Source organism: Anguilla rostrata, chromosome 3 (assembly GCF_018555375.3).
Source record: "Anguilla rostrata isolate EN2019 chromosome 3, ASM1855537v3, whole genome shotgun sequence".
NCBI classification, from domain to species: Eukaryota; Metazoa; Chordata; class Actinopteri; order Anguilliformes; family Anguillidae; genus Anguilla; species Anguilla rostrata.
In genome coordinates, this window is record NC_057935.1 from 60,885,458 (window position 1) to 60,901,724 (window position 16,267).

The following is a 16,267-nucleotide window of genomic DNA, read 5'->3' on the forward strand; positions in this document are numbered from 1 at the left end:
TGTGGGAGTGCCGCGCAGATAAGTGTGTGGGGTGGGACGAGCGAAATAAAAATGCTCGTGCAATATTTTGCAAAATGTATGTGCATTAGTGAAAAGTTCTGAAACCACTTAACAAAGAATAAATGCAATTTCAAAGGAGATGTCACCATTTATTTACTATTATTTTGTTCATTTGCTCAGCAATCACATACTGCGTGTTTGTTGTGCTCTTGCAAATGAATGAGAAGTGTTTGCAGTGTGTATGTTTATGTGTGTGTGCGTGCGTGAGTGAATGACTGTGTATGCGAGTTTTGTAATTCTGACAGTGGCCTGGATTCATTCTACATGCACCCTTAACTTGAAATTAAAGGCAAAGGCAATTGTTTTTTGAACAATTTGGTGAGTTTAGACATTTCCGAAAATAACCTGCAAAACTGTACTTCAAGCATTTGCATTTCATTGCGAATTGTTAGCCGCTTATGCAAATTCGGTCCTGGCCTGTGTGAGCCTTTATGGCTTGCTGTGTTTGTCTATATGTGCACATGTGTGTGTGTCTGAGTACGTCTGCGTGGAGCTGTGTTTGTGAATGTGCAACTGAATAGCTAGCATAAACGTTTGCATTTAAATTACATTTCATCGTTTAGCTGATGCTTTTATCCAGAGTAACTTAAACTGATTTTTTTTCTTTTATAATCCATTTATGCAGTTGTATATATTACTGCTGAAGCAATTCAAGTTAAGTATATTGCTCAGGGACACAACAGCAGCACTCATGCTGGGAATTGTACCCACAACCTTTGAATTACACGAGCAGTTCCCCCAACCATTACGCTAAACTTCCTCAAGCTATAAACAAACATTTTGTTTGTATTCCATTTGTATGTCACTGTTTTCATTGGTGACCTCTGCTGTATGTAACTGCATGTGTGACTAAGTTTTTTTTTTTTTTTGTGACTGCATACATGCGTGTGACTGTTTGCCTATGGTGAAAGCATGTGTTATGTTTACATGTTACGAAAGGTTTGTGTGTCTGCGACTGCCCATACAGTTTACATTGCATGGCATTGGTGTATATATTGTGTGATTGTGTGTGTATGTCTGCATGCATGGGCAGCCTTTGTTATGTTTCATTCGTTTCAACTGGAAACGGCCCCGCAACTAAAAGATACTCAATCATAAATCATAAATAAAAAAATGTAATATAATGTTTTCTATAAAAAATTTACACAGTGAATAAAAGAACTGCCTACCCAGTAGTTTCCCCATTTAGCCACTGTTGGCGCCGATCCGAACTTAAGCTATTTAAGTGATGACGGTTTTTTTTTTTACTACGCTTGATGCAGCATTTGCTGCAGTTATAGCCCAAAGATTATAATTTTCGAAAGCTAAAGGTTATTGTACATCTAATTGGTAAACGGAGATATTAAAGTGAGTTGACTAACTTCAGTCGCACTGTTGTCTGTTGTGTTATTTATAAGATGGGTTGGCAAGTGGTTGTCGTGGGGGGATGGTAGTGAATTGTAACAGAGGATAAGTGGTCCTCCAGTTGGTTTTTGAAACGGGCCCCCAAATGGCAAAGGCCGCCTATGCCTGCGTGTGTGTTTTGAACTGTGTGCTTTGAGTGTGCTTCGAGCGGGGCTGTTTGCGTGTATAAACCGCTTGTGTGTATGTTTCCCTTATCAGAGTGTCAGTGAGTTTGAAGGACGTAGGTGAAGCGCTGTATTGTGGCTGAGAGTCTCTGAGGCAAATCCAAGCATGACTGACGATAAGCCAACGGGTTGTAGCCGGGATGTCGGGAAGGGTGCTGTACGGACTCGCGTTACTTTTCTCCCTCACACACTCCCAAACTTTTTCATCCACATAAGAAGATCCATAATACTGGCGTTCTTGATTATTCATTTTTTGTGACAATGGAAGGCTGTTCTGATTTCAGTGGGATGTATCTGAATGTAACTGAAATAATGTATTATTAAGCAAAAATGACAACATGACATATGACATCCTGCCATAAGTTGGAAAGTATATTTGGAGTGCCTGCATATATGCAAATGCTTTATTCGACGCGACAGTGTAAGTTTTAGTGTATGGCCATAAAGGTTTATTGTTTAAGTGGTCAGCCATATCAGTGCAATAGATTCATTGGTGAGGTTATGAGTACGTACATTTATGAGTGTCTGTGTCTTTGGTCCATCCTGTAACTGTTTCCTGTCTGTGTACACGGCTCTCTTGAGGATGGAGAAACAAGCATCCTGGCTGCTCCGTGAGAGCAGGGTGAAGCTCTGGGAAACCGAGGTGAAGTCAGAACAGGTGTGTTTACGGTCGCCACCTCTGTCTGTCTGGCGTCTGCGTCTCCCGGCATCAGCATCTGCGTCTGTGTTTTTGGAGGGCCTGTGCGTGTGGAGGGAGGGGGGTGTGTGTGTTTGTGTGTACATACAGCTCAGCGTATGACTGTGTCTCTCTGATCTCCTCTCTTCCTCTCCGCATGTTTGTGCCAGGGCCACAACACATCCTCCCTTTAAGCCCTCTATTCATGAAACAGACTCCGTAGCGGGTCGCTGAATCTGCTTCCTGGGTGGGTGTATCGCTGTGTATTTGTTTTCTTACAAGTTAGCTACAGCATATGGGTCTACGTTTACAGTTCACAGATGATGAGAAAAGGCAATATAGCGCATGGCAGTGGGACAGTGTGCGGTGTGTGTGAACGTATGAGTGTGTGTATGTACAGTATGAATGGGTTTGAATGTATGAGTGTGTGTATGTACAGTATGAATGGGTATGAATATATGAGTATGTGTACGCACAGTATGAATGGGTATGAATGTATGAGTATGTGTTGTGTATGAATGGGTGTGGTTGTATGAGTGCGGTATGAATGGTTTTGAATGTTTGAGTGTGTGTACGTACAATATGAACAGGTTTGAATGTATGAGTGCATGTAAATGGTAAATGGACTGCATTTATATAGCACATTTATCCAAAGCGCTTTACAATTGATGCCTCTCATTCACCAGAGGGGTTAGGTGTCTTGCTCAGGGACAGTCCGACACGCCCAGGGCGGGGATCGAACCGGCAACCGACTGCCAGACAAACACTCTTACGTCTGAGCTATGTCGCCCCCCTATGTCGTGTATGTACAGTATGATTTGGTTTGAATGTATGAGTGTATTTATGTACGATGACTGTATGAAGGATGACTCACTATGAATATATATGCATCTTTGCCACATGAATATGTGTGGCTTGTTTGTTTGTCTCTTCTAGACACAGAGGTCTTTAGTAGCTAAAGTATATCTTATTTTATAAAGTTTATAGAGTGAAAAAAATACATGTGCAAAAGTGGAGGATTAAAAAGCAGATGGTAGCAGATGTTTCAGCAGAGTGCTTTCCTCAGTGCCTCTGTGTGTCCGCGTGAGATATCTTCTGTTTATCATATCAGCATTAGTCATTCATTTCCTGTTAAGGTGGGGCACCCATATTCCCCCATGTGAGGCAGCAGTAGGAATGTGGGCTGCAGACAGACAGCCAGGCGTACAGACAGACAGGTGAGTAAACAAATAGGCAGTGGGTTGGAGGTTTCAGTCTCCACACTCCACACTCTACGGTAATCCAGGTAGCTTTTCTTCGGCAGCCCGGATCTCTGTCTATAGAACGCCCGTACAAATAGGGGGGGTCCTCCTATTCAACCGGGGAGCTCAAAATCTCTTTCTCTTCCTGACTTTCACACGCACACATGTTTATGTGAACATCACTTTGAGCATTCTCTGCAAACCATCAAATAGAAATGCACACAGCATGAATGACAGTTTTTTAGCTGGACTGAAACTTTATACTTTAACTTTTGAGAAACTCAAAAGTTTCCGTCTTCGAAGGGGATTTTATTCCTTTGCACATATACACATATATAGATATACATCTTATATATATATATATATATATATATATGAGAAATGAGAGGAGAGATGAATGTAGATAACAAACATACTTTCGTATAGTATACACATGTTTAGTATACACATGCACTAAACAAAATTTTTCAGCTATCACACACATTTCACACTGACACATGTTCTTGCATGTGTCATCGGACACACACACACACACACACACATACACACAAGCAGACACACCCTCTCGGTCCCAAAGGGCACGTGGTTAATGGAATAAGGGCCCCAATTACATAAATGAACAGGAGTTATTACAGCCAATTATGGGAACCATTAGAATCAAGTGGTGTTTCGGGGTGGCGGTGCAGCGGGGGGGGGGGCGGGAGCTGTGTCTGGGAATGCGGAGGAAAGAGGGAAGGAGAGAGGCATAATTGGAGGAATAATATTGTGACGGCGCGTTTGATGGATGGGGCGCTCGGCCTGAGACGCAGACGGAACTCGATGCGTCTGAGACGAGCCGGGGCTCTGCGTTGCCCAGGCCCCTCCGCCCTCCCTCCGCCTTCCCTCCGCCCTCCCTGTTATTGTTAGTGGAGGAGAACGGGGCGCAGGTAACAGTGGGATCATTCATGGGCCCGGCAGTAAAAGCCGCCGCGCTCGCCGCGCAGTGGGCGGGGGACGGGGACGGGGGGTGGGGGGGGGCCCATCGGGGCTGTATCGGCGGTGCTAAAGCACGGGCTGTTTGTGACACGTGACGCCCGCGCTCCAAAGCCGCAGTGCGGCTCCCTTTCGACAGGCCCGGGTGTCGGAGCTGCCCGAGAGCTGGAAATAAATCAGCCGGCTGAACCCTCGCCTGACCTTCCCGGCGACTTGGGTGAGCGGAGCGGAGTTCGCTGTGCCGGTATCTGGGGCGAACTCGGGCCACAAACACCGGGTGACCTGTGTCGGCTCATTGATTGCGTTATGGATTATAAAAAGGACAGGGAGAGTTACCGCCATTAAGGCTCATTCCCAGTGACTCTTATTCCAGCTGTGCTGTTATTAACGTCCACTGCAGCTCTGACAATAATTTATGGCTTAAGATTCACACAATAGATACAAAAACGTATATGCACAAAATTCTCAGTGTAAATGAATAAGGGAGGCACACGGGTGAAGGCTCATCATTAGAAAAAAGACAGAGAGGCGGAAGAGAACGGAGAGCAAGTGATCGAGGGCAACAGGAATTCTGCTCATTTGTGTGTGAAATCCTGAGGACCCTCACGCAAGGGAGGGTGCGAGGGGTCAGGGATCAGGACCTCGCTGCCCGAAAAAAGAGAGCCGGGTCAACAAGGCGACCCCCGCCAGATGTCGGGGGAGAGAATGTGTCGGTAATTATGCGAGGGGAGGACACGCGCGTGTCAGAGGGGTGAACGCAAATGACCGACTTCAAGAGAGGACGGGAGGAAGGTACTGACTTGGCAAGGTAGCCAACAACAACACCACGCCGGAGCATGTTTTTCTTTTTCCATTGTTGTTCTTTTTTTTTTTTAACGGCCGACGCAAAGCCGCTCGATCTCAGAAGAATCCGGTTCCCCCGCGCGGCCCGTTTGGGCTCTGCTTCTGCGGAGAGTTATGGAAGAGGAAATGGAAAAAGAGCGGAATTGGACACGAAGTGCCCACAAAGACAGCAATAAAAACCATGTGTCAGACGGAGGAGCGGCGGACATGAAAGGCCCGCCGCCACTTAGGGCAATCCGAGCCAGGTGAGCGAGCGCCCCGCCGCCCGCCGCCTCCCCGCGCCGGCCTGTCACAACCGCTTAGGGTTTAGCCGGGCGTCCGCGGCACTGCCGCGCGCCCCCGCCCCGCGCGCGCCTGCACCCCTGGACTGGGGAGCAGAGGGGAGGAGGGAGGGGAGGGAGCGGAGGGGGGGGGGGGGAGGGAGGGGGGGTCCTGGGGGGGGGGCATGAAGGAAAGATGGAGGGGGTGGTGGGGTGGAGGTGGAGGTGGAGGTGGAGGTGAGAGGAAAGGGAACTGGGTTTTGTTACCCGTGGAGACAGAGTGAGGGGTCAAGCAAGGGGTGGGGGAATGGAATCTGGCTTTGACTCACAGACACACACACACACACACACACACACACACACATTCACATAGGCACACACACACACACGTGCATACACACACGCACACACACATTCATTATTCTCCAACAATGGAGGGAGTTGTCAGTGTTGATTGTTGGCAACAAACTGATGCTGTGCAGCACAGAACTCTACATCTGAGATATTTAATAAAAACACTGCCCTCCCCAACCAACACTTTACCATTTACAGTTGTACTTAGACACGGAACATACGTTTTCCTTCCCCCCCCCCCTTTCTAAACCCTATCAAAGCCCAACCCCCCCGCCTCCCCCACTTCCCCCCCTGCTGATTCTTCTGCAAGCCACCTCGGATCCTTGTCATTGCGGTTACAGCACAAGTTTTCAATTACCCTTTAATGGTCTCAAACCCCCTTGGCGGGGCCCCACGTAATATAAAGCTAGATGAAGCTGGTCTTATTTAACCTCGTGTCCACCTCTAGCACAACTCCCTTCCCCTGCTCCCCGCCCCAGAAAAAACATTAGCCACCATTACATAGTTCCACTAAATACATATTTCTCCCCACATCGTAAATATTATCTAATTGCAATACATGCAAGTAGTAGTGCAATACATGCTGGTAGATGCATGTCAAGTTAGCTGGTAGAGCACATCGAAATGGGATGTTGGGCAAAACTGTAACTGTGGAGTAGGACGTTTTTGACTGCATTATTATTAATACCGCTTGGCAGCCACATGTATCTGAGGTGAATTAAAGGATTTATCCTGCAGTAGAATATCATGTGTTATAAAAACATCTCTACAGCCTCGCCAGCTCCTGGGCCTGTAAGAAGCTGACATAACCTTCATATAAAAGCCCTCCGAACAAGCAATGAAAACCTCATCCCTCATGACAGCACTCCAGAGGGGCATCAATCTCTTCAACGGCCGGGATCATTGCGTGAATATTGCTCTTATGTTACCATAACGTTGACTCGCTGGCTGAATTCAATCGGGTTTGCAGTAGCACAGCCAAAGGGACACCTGCTTTCAGAAAGCATTTCAAGCTTAAAAAAACATTTACACTGATTTACATTGATTTTATAGAAATTAAAACAACGAAGCAATTATGTACTCCAATGCAATTACATATACTTTAACACATACAAGAAAAAGTAACAAGATCAATGAGTTTACAGGAGTTATGAAGATGCCGCACCTTCAGTGTCTGCTACTGATTGTGTGTGTGTAAATGGGTAATCATAGTCTTATATCTCTCTCTCGATCCCTCTGGATGATACGCGAACATAATTCGTATGATACTTGATGTTAAAATTGCAGCTTCTCCGTGATATGGATGTCATATGCGGGGTGGAGCAATGCCCCGCCCTGCCCGCAACTTTGCCCCTCCCATCCCCGACCCCCACCCCTCGGTCACTCATACGGCTGCCAGACGTTCGGCTTTCCCAAATCAAAACCAAATGTTTCCTGAGTATTGAGTTTCTCAGTTCACACACAGATGTACACACACATGCGCATACGCACACGTACAAACACATCGCCCTCCGGTCTTTTTCTAGCAGTGGACACACTACAGATTTGTCCGACATACACGCACCCCATCCCCGGTAATCGCCAGTCCAGCTGCTCCAGGTTTTACCCATCAGACCCTGAAATCACAAACTCGGCCAGAATTCCACCCAGAGACAAGAAGCAGGTGTTTCGACACTCCCAACACATTAAAGTTAATTGGGAACAAACTCTTGTGAAAACTTCAAAGACCTGAAGGCCCAGGGTTCTCATAAAACAAACCAGTGGTTTGTTTAACTGATCAATAATTAACAGCGGGGTGGACGTGCTTCCACTCTTCGGTAATAGCCGCGATTAGGGCGGTTAGCGAGGAAACACGCTGGACTGAGATTTCCCAAGTCCTGTGTTGTCTTTGCGATAATCACGTGTTGATCTCATGATGGCTTTCCAAACATTTTCTACACCTATATCAGACAAACTGCCCATTTATAACAGCCTACAGTTGGCTGTTAGAGAGCAAAGTGATTCAATGGGATAACGAGTTTAGATAGTTTGTTAATACATGACCGTTTGGAGACTAATGGATAACAGCAATGTGCTTAAGTCCATAGGGGGATGAGGTGGGGGATGGGGGGAGGTGGGGGATGAGGTGGGGGATGGGGGGGAGAGATTTCACACCATGGACACAACGGGACAGGCTGCTGTGTGGAACACACCACCTCCCAGGACCTGGTCAGGGGTTTACAGAGCGTGAACTTGGAAAGGGTTCACAGTTCAAGGGTCACCAGCGTAACCGGGACCGGGTCAGGATTTACCATTAAGCCGACGCCTGTTCAAGAATAAATTGATGGGAATGATTGAGCGTTTGAGGAAGGCAGTGACCATACATAACTGATTAGAGTCACGGGTGATTTAGTTTTGTCAGCTAGCAGGTACGAATGGGGGAAGAATATCATCTTATCTCTGCACACAAGATTATGGCCGTACAACATCAGGTTAGAGATATAGGGTTATATGTTTGTCTGGATGTGTGTCAGGATGATGTGGTGCAGTTCCAGTTTGGAAATAAAGAACAAAGTCAAAGGCAACAGAAGAAATTTATAGCTGGAATTCTGGATCCTTTGGAGGCTTGGCCATTTTGGGTCATGATATTGGCTGAGGTCTGGCTAATGTTTAAAGGTAGGGTTGGCTGGGCTTCGTCAGACAGCAAGCACATCTTAACTAAGAAAAACATGTATTATAAAAACAATTTGTCCAAAGCCAGAATAATCATTACATTGGGTTTTATTAACTTATATATATATATATATATATATATATAATGGCCTTGTTTTTCCATGCAGAACTTTAGACTATAAAAACCTTAGACCCACAAAGGAGGCAATTAAAAAGCTATTTTAAAATAGTCACAAGTATACAAATGCAGTGGATTTACACGATCGCACAACATTACGTGATGCTGTGACATATGAAAAGGGCTGGCAATCTAATAAGTTCTTCCCAGGAAGGCAGAATTGAAAAAGGAACAAATTAAACACAATTCAAAAAAACAGCGCTCAGGTGAGGAACTCCTGGGTGGAATAAAGTGTGGGTTTCACCCCGGAGGAATAGTTTCCGTCGTTGTTTTGAAACTTAATCTCATTCTTCTCCCAATTGGGAAGAAAAACACAGAAATTTTTCATTCCTTCTTTCCATTTATGCCTCCCCCCCCCCCCAACCGCCCCCCACCCTTTCCCACTCAACCCTGAGGGGCCCTGAATGCCTGAGACTGGAGCTGCAGTGAGGGAGGAGGCAGAGCTGGGGGGGCGGGGGGACTGAGGGTTCTGGGGAGGGGGGACAGACACACTCCCCATTTCTCCCTCATTAGAGGACAGCCCCGGGCCAGAGCACACATAGACGGGACCATGTTACAGGAACAGCAGGGGAATGATAAGGACGCCCAGAGACAGATGGATGAGATGTGTGGACTGAGAGAAAGATGGATAGTGGCAAAGAAAGAGTGCTGGACAGATAAAGGGGTGGGTGAGACAACAAAAGTAAAGGCCGCTATGGATAAATAGATGGCAAGGCTCAGGTAAAGATGAAAAGATACACAGAGGGGCTGAAGTCAAAGTGGACAGAGAGAATGATGGATGGATGGCCAGGCAGATAGATGAGTGAATAATTATACACCCCAAACAAATCAATAAACATACATCTTTTATTCCCTTGTCTTCCGTTCAATTTCCTCCTACAATGTACCCTTCTTATTCTCCTTTTCTGCTTTAAACTCATTCATTCACCATTCTTCCTCTTCTGTACTTAACATCAGACTCTCCCTTGGCCTTTAAGGGGGTCCTACAAGAGATGATTATGCTTAACGTTACATTCAACATTTAACCCTTTGAAGAGTAGGTTTTTGGAATGTTTATTCAAAAGTCCATGTCAGTGTTCTAGAACTGCGTGGCTTCAGTTACCAGTAGTGATTGTTGCATTCGCATTATACTGTTCAGGTTACGAACATTCTAATCACATTTTGTGATCTCACACCTTAAAGGGTAAATATTTTTATCTTGACCATCAATCTCATGGTTAGTTATCTGGAAATTTAAAATTATGACTCAAGATTTTGGAAGATATTTAGATGTTCTAGGATTTGAAGGAACTTGTTTGGTTGGGCATACCAAGAACATTACTAGCAGATGTCTCTTTACAAAACTGATAAACATATTCCCATGGGTTTCAGCCTTTCAAAGAACCACCACTGATGCCCTTCCACTCCAGATATGGTGTCCGTAGATTATTCCCGACAACTCCACACACACACACACACACGCACACACACACAAACGCACGCACAATACACACACACGCACGCACATCACATTCCCCCTTCATCAGTGTCGCTTATCAGCTTGCCTCTGCCCTCTCCTCACCCACTCAAGCACATTCAGGAATTTGGAGGCACAACAAAAACACAATCAGGCCTGAAACACCCAGACTCCGAGCTGGCTATCTGTGTTCTGGCAGTCTCAGACTGATCCAGGTGGGATGCAGGTACAGAACAAATAAACATCTTGAGCAGGAGAGTCGGGAAATGTGCTGCACCTACTCACGGGCCACAAATGGCTCAAAAACTCAAAGAAACAACATTGTTTTTTCAGGCACAAACACACACGCGCAGCTGTTAAATTCTCATAGAACTTCAAGTTATACACGCACGCAAACATGCATCATATTCTCAGAAAGCTGAGTGCCACCACACGCACACGCATACACAAACGCACACAGCTGTTATGTTTTTATAGAACTTCAGCCTGTACACACACAAAACATACACTGTATCTCACTGTAGATTCTTAAGAACATCCAACAAAACATGACACTAACCAGAAAGTAAAATTATATAAATGATCATTTTAATTCTGAATATTGAGCAGAAACATAAAACATGGTCTCAGTATGTCCAGTGAACAGGACTCTTAAGCATGAAGTCCTGAAATTGGGCTTACCCATTCTTGGGCTTCTCGATATTACAACGCAATCACAGTTGCTCTTTGGCAACTTATTTGCAAAACAGGTTGGTTCTAGCTAAATCCTTGACCTTCCTGTAATAATTTAAATGTTATAGTTGCTGTTACATTTTTTCATAGTCTTTATTGCAAAATTGCTTTTTTCCCCCCTCCAAATAGAAAGTCATTACAGCAAACGAAGATCCTTTCACTTCAAATTAAAATGGCACATTTGGTTGTTCGCTAGTAAGCAAGAAAGTTTACAAAGGTGGCCACAGATTTCTGCTGGATTTCTTCAAACAAGTGAGGGCTGCAAGATTTATAAAGGTTGTGGCAGACAAGAAAACACTTCACACCTTTTTTAACTCACATACTGCCAGGATGAATTTCACGGATGATTGTAACGCTCCAATTCTGTTTATATTCGGTAATTAACCAGGCTAAACAAAATTCAGTTTAAATTCAGCTCAACTGATTCTGTTCCCTCGGTCATTTTCAGGTTTTCTGTGCTAGTTAGTCTTTTTGGAGCCACAGCTTGCAAGAATGTGTGAATATGCCCAGAAATGTCTATTAACATCCTCTCAGCTGGAGGGCAGCATTATGCAGAGGTCCCAGAGGAGGAGGGGGTTCAGAAACCCCTCAGGATTTGCAACGGGCTTCTGGGGTGCACAGCAAAATGGAAAACGGTTTTTGTATCAGGAATATTTTTATTCTCCCATATTTCAAAAATGACATACTTTCAACAGTTTATTTAAAATGAAACCTAGTTTTCTGGTTTAGTCCAGTACGACTGTAGTAGCCAACTACTCTCCCTGGACATATTCACACCAGTAAAGGCAAACTTGCATGCTGCACCCATAGCCTGTGCCAGTTGGTTGATATGTTAAAATGATACAAATATTCTTACTTGCCAGTTACGTTTTTACTTCGTAAGGTATTGAAACAAAACTGCTATTTCTGCAGGTAAGTAAGAATGCTGTAAATAGTAGTCATGCTCTGCCAAGTGATTATACTGTCCAACATAACTCAGTTGAATTCAAACCAGCAGGGCAAAAATGGAAAAAACTGCATGAAGTTCTGTAGCACATTAGCTAAACACCAAAAAGATGGTTGCAATGGTGGGGTAAATGCGTTGTTCCTTCGTGACACAAATGTCATTGAAGTTATTTTAAATGAATATTTAAATGATTCCTTAATGTGATAGTTAGTCAATAGGATTTATATTTGTGTGAACTATTTTGCATCCCCTCAACCACTACCCAACCTACATAGACCCAAGCCTCATATAGTTATGTAGTGACCTTGTGGGTATTTTCATTTACAGGTTTTGATTTGTTTCTATTCATACCATTTGTTTCCTTTTCCATCATTTTCCAGGAGTGTCTCTTGACCACATTTTCCTGGGGTCACAGAATGATTTTCCAGTTTTCCCTCAATTGAACAGAGCTGTCTAGTTCTTTGATTGGCTCTGGAAAATATGTGTTGTCAGCACGGTGTGACAGCTATTGCAAATTGCATTTTGTGATTGCAATCGAAGTTGCATTAACAAATACATTTTGACTGAGCGATAGGTTGATTGATACTGCACTATGGACAATGGCTAGCTAGCCGCTAACTGTTAGCTAATCTGATCTGGAAAATGGTTGTCTGAGCTGATCAACAACGTACAATATCTGAGAAGACACACCTGCCAGTTAGTACTATATGCTTAAAATTTCAAATTTAGTCCACCAAGGACAGATGACTACGCAGCAGGAGAGGAGGATCTGTATTTGCAGATATTTGGCCGGGTTACTGTCAGAAAAAGACTGGAGGAGGACATAGTGTTTTGGTAGGAAAGCATGATCAGAGCAGTAAGTAATCCCAAAAGATAACAACAGTTCTGGAAGGTTTTACACACACGCTACTGGCATCTATCCGTTTTCCAACCCTTCCTTACTCCAATAAAATCCCAGCTTTAAACAGGTCTGATTTCTTAATCCAAAGAGCAATTTAATGGGTTTTATTTTGGCTGGAAAAGGGATGCTTTCATAATCAGTAAATACACATTGCAACAGCTACAGTAATATACATAAGCCAGCCACAGGATGAAACCATAAGATTAATGAACTTTAAATGTGATTTTGTCAGTGGTATAAAAACTATGAATGATATGAAATTGTAAAAAAAAAAGTGGTATAAAATTATGAATGCCCCTTCATGAACAGGATCCTGAAATGTTATAGAATTTGTGGATGGACACTATAGAAGCTTTTTCCAACTACTTTCTGAGGGGTTAATACAAGTTTGTCCATGAGCTTTTGATAAAACAGTGAATGACTAAGCAGTATGCAGATGGATATAAACACTGGGGCAGTCCTGAGATATGCATAGGTCCTATTTATTATTCCACCACCGGTGGGAGACGTGCGGACACAGTGCAGCTGCAGGCCTGGGTACTGTCGCTGTTTTAATGCCCATGGATGGTAAATATTTTAGTGTGTTCCTCAATGATCAAAGGGCCGGGGGTAAGCCTACGGAGGGTTGCGTTCGGCCCCCGGGCTGCCAGCCGAAACAGCCCTGCCACACAGCGCGCCGCGCCCGCGCGCCACGCTGCCAGACTGTGTGGGTGCGTGTGTGTGTGTGTCAGGCTGGACACACGTCAGGGAGAGGGGAAGCTGGAAGGGAGGGAGACGTGTGCGATCAGACGCTTCCGCGGCATCAACGTGCAAACCGGGCCCGCTGCCTCTTCCACGGCTGGAGATTCTCGGAAAACAACACCAACTGTCAGAGGAAAGCAGAGGGAGGGGAAGAGAGGAGAGAGAGAGGGAGAGAGAGGGTGGGGGGGTCCTCAGGGACAGATAGAGGGAATCGCTCTCTGGAGAAGGGAGTGAAAGCTGGGATAGAGAGAGCGAGAGTGAGTGAGTGAGTGAGAGAGAGAGAGTGAAAGTCAAGGACAGAAGGAGAGGCTAAATGGAGCCTCTGTCCTCTCGTCTTAAGGGGAAAATTGAAGAGGAATGTCTGAGGTAATCCATGGACGAGCTCGGCTCCCAGTCTGTCTCTCCCTCTAATTTGTTTGATATTGGATAGATTAGAGCTGATCTGCATGGAGGCGCTCACTGTGCACGTTAAGCCAATGGTCTGGCCTGATGCAGCTCTTACATGATGTCGAAGTGATCGAAAAATTATATGCAGATGTAACCACGAGAGTGAGTGTGCGTGCGTGAGACGGGAAGGGGGGGTGGGGGGGGTCGGGGGGCTAGTTGGAACGCTGAGAAGAACCTCTGTTTCGGGTTGAAAACAAATCCCACAACTATGTATTAGAGGCCACAGAATAAAGAGGTAATAATACGGTAAAATACAATGCGGTATCTTTGCTATGTTAAGCTGCAATTACCTGCACTTCTCCCGTACCACTGCGGATCGCTGCACAGCAGCACAGATCAAAGTGGCAATTACTTTGAGATTTTGGTGGCATCTGAGCTGTAAATCAAAAGTGCTGCCGTGAAAGACCGAAGACAGAGACCTGATAACACAGAGGAGAACGGAGTGGGATAAACAGTGCTGAATCTTTATTGCAACTGGACACAGAGATTAGACACTGTCGGGAACGAAGGCACAGTCCCGGTACCCATTTGCTCATATATATATATATATATATTCATTCATATATATATTTGTACTTATAAAAGGCAAAATCGTAACTAAAAAAATTCTTGGTTTAATAACAGACCTTCAATGTGAAGATCACATTTGTACTCCCAGAATTCCCGAGAGGACTGGCGCTGTGCTTCCTTCTCAGGGGGTCAAAGTTCAATTGCAGCTGGGACGGCGGCGTAGTGGTGGTTAAGGCTCAGGGAAGGTCGCCGGGGGGGGGGGTTGCGAGTTTTGAATGGGGAGACCGGGTGACCGGGAGTCACTGCCGGGGTACAGCCGGAGTGAAGCCGGTGACCACTGCTGCCGCAAGGTTGCTTCGGACCGCAACCCTCAGCCGCGTACAACGTTACAATCATAACAAACCCTGATTTATGGCTTTTAAAAAATCAAAGTCCATTTCTAAAGGATTCAGTAAAAGCAATATCTTTGTCTCTTCTTGAGTCAGTTGGGTCTCCTCCCCTCTCCTCTGTGGGATGGCAGGATGACGTTCTCTTTCTCAAGGGGAAATGGCCCCCGACAAGGCAATGAGTGGACGCATTTAAGGAATCACTTCAACTAACTAAATACCTTCAAAATCTACAAAAGTGCTAATATTGATTCAGGCCCTTCTCGTCCTGAACAGGAGTCTGATTCGGGGGTTTAAAAATAATCACCTCATTCAAATGGGAGAGCCCGGCACAGATTAAAAGGCCTGTGTCTGACGGTTTGCTCGACATCTGGCCAGACGCGATGGGCCTCCGCGGTCCGTACAAACAGAAGCGAATAGCGGGTAATTCCGAAAGGAAATGCGAGTGCGTGGCGTCTCGGATCGAGTCCAGTCGCACTTCCGTCCTCTTCGAAACGCGCCGTTCCTCTGCGTGAGTGATTCGTACAGCTTCTCCTACGTGTGCCTGATCTTCACAGGTACAAACAAAATGTTCTCATACGGTGGTCCAAACACACTCTGTTGGAAGATACACGCCTCCTTTTTTTTCCCCCCTGCCAATCGGTACCCCAGCACAGATGAGCTCTACACGCCCATTGGCTGACTGCTGTGCTGGCGTTGTGATGTCATCTGCCTGTCCCTGAAGTTCTGTCAGTTGATAGCTGGGTTGCAGGCAGAAGACGGAGGGTTTCAGGGAAGAGCAGTAAAGGTGGGGGCGCTGAAGGAGTAAACAGCACTGTGGGTGACACTGTCCCACACACACCGAAGCGTAACAGTCAGAGAAGGAAGTAGTTCATGTCAGTGCTGATGACTGATGCTGGTCTCCTGGCTCCGCCCATGCTCCTCCTGACAGGAGTGGGCGGTGCCACACCGCTGTGCAGTGGCAGAGGAGCATTTCACTAGGAAAATAGCAGGGGCGGGGCGCTGAAAGTCAATGTAAAGAGTGTACAGCCAATGGGAAGCTGCAGTGATATGTGGGAGTGGGCTGGTGGGCAGCTGTCCACACGGACCGGCTTGCGGGTGGTCAGCTTCTGGCTGCGTGGACTGTAGCAGGTCTGGATGAAACTGGATCTGGAAGAAGTGGGGGGTGGTCACAGGGCCTGAGAATGTTCTCTGCTGGAAGGGTCCCTGTGTGTGTGTGTGTGTGTGTGTGTGTGTGACAGGCAGCTCTCTCAGTGTTAGTAGCGCACAGTGCTGGGGCTCTTGTTGTGCACTCTGAGGGTCTGGATGCTGGAGAGGATCTTTTTCTGATGTCCGGCCAGAGTC

At 45.7% G+C, this 16,267-nt stretch overlaps 1 protein-coding gene across 2 annotated transcripts in view; it reads right to left on the bottom strand.

Annotated features, from left to right (window-relative positions):
* Positions 1-14,470: 14,470 nt before the first annotated feature.
* LOC135251511 (ephrin type-B receptor 4a-like) overlaps positions 14,471-16,267 on the bottom strand; it is a 41,858-nt gene continuing 40,061 nt past the window's right edge. For both annotated transcript variants that reach the window (XM_064329038.1, XM_064329037.1), the window contains exon 17: positions 14,471-16,267. This exon is cut by the window's right edge and continues 21 nt beyond it. In XM_064329038.1, the coding sequence (XP_064185108.1) occupies positions 16,180-16,267 (88 nt within the window). In that variant the 3' untranslated portion in view covers positions 14,471-16,179.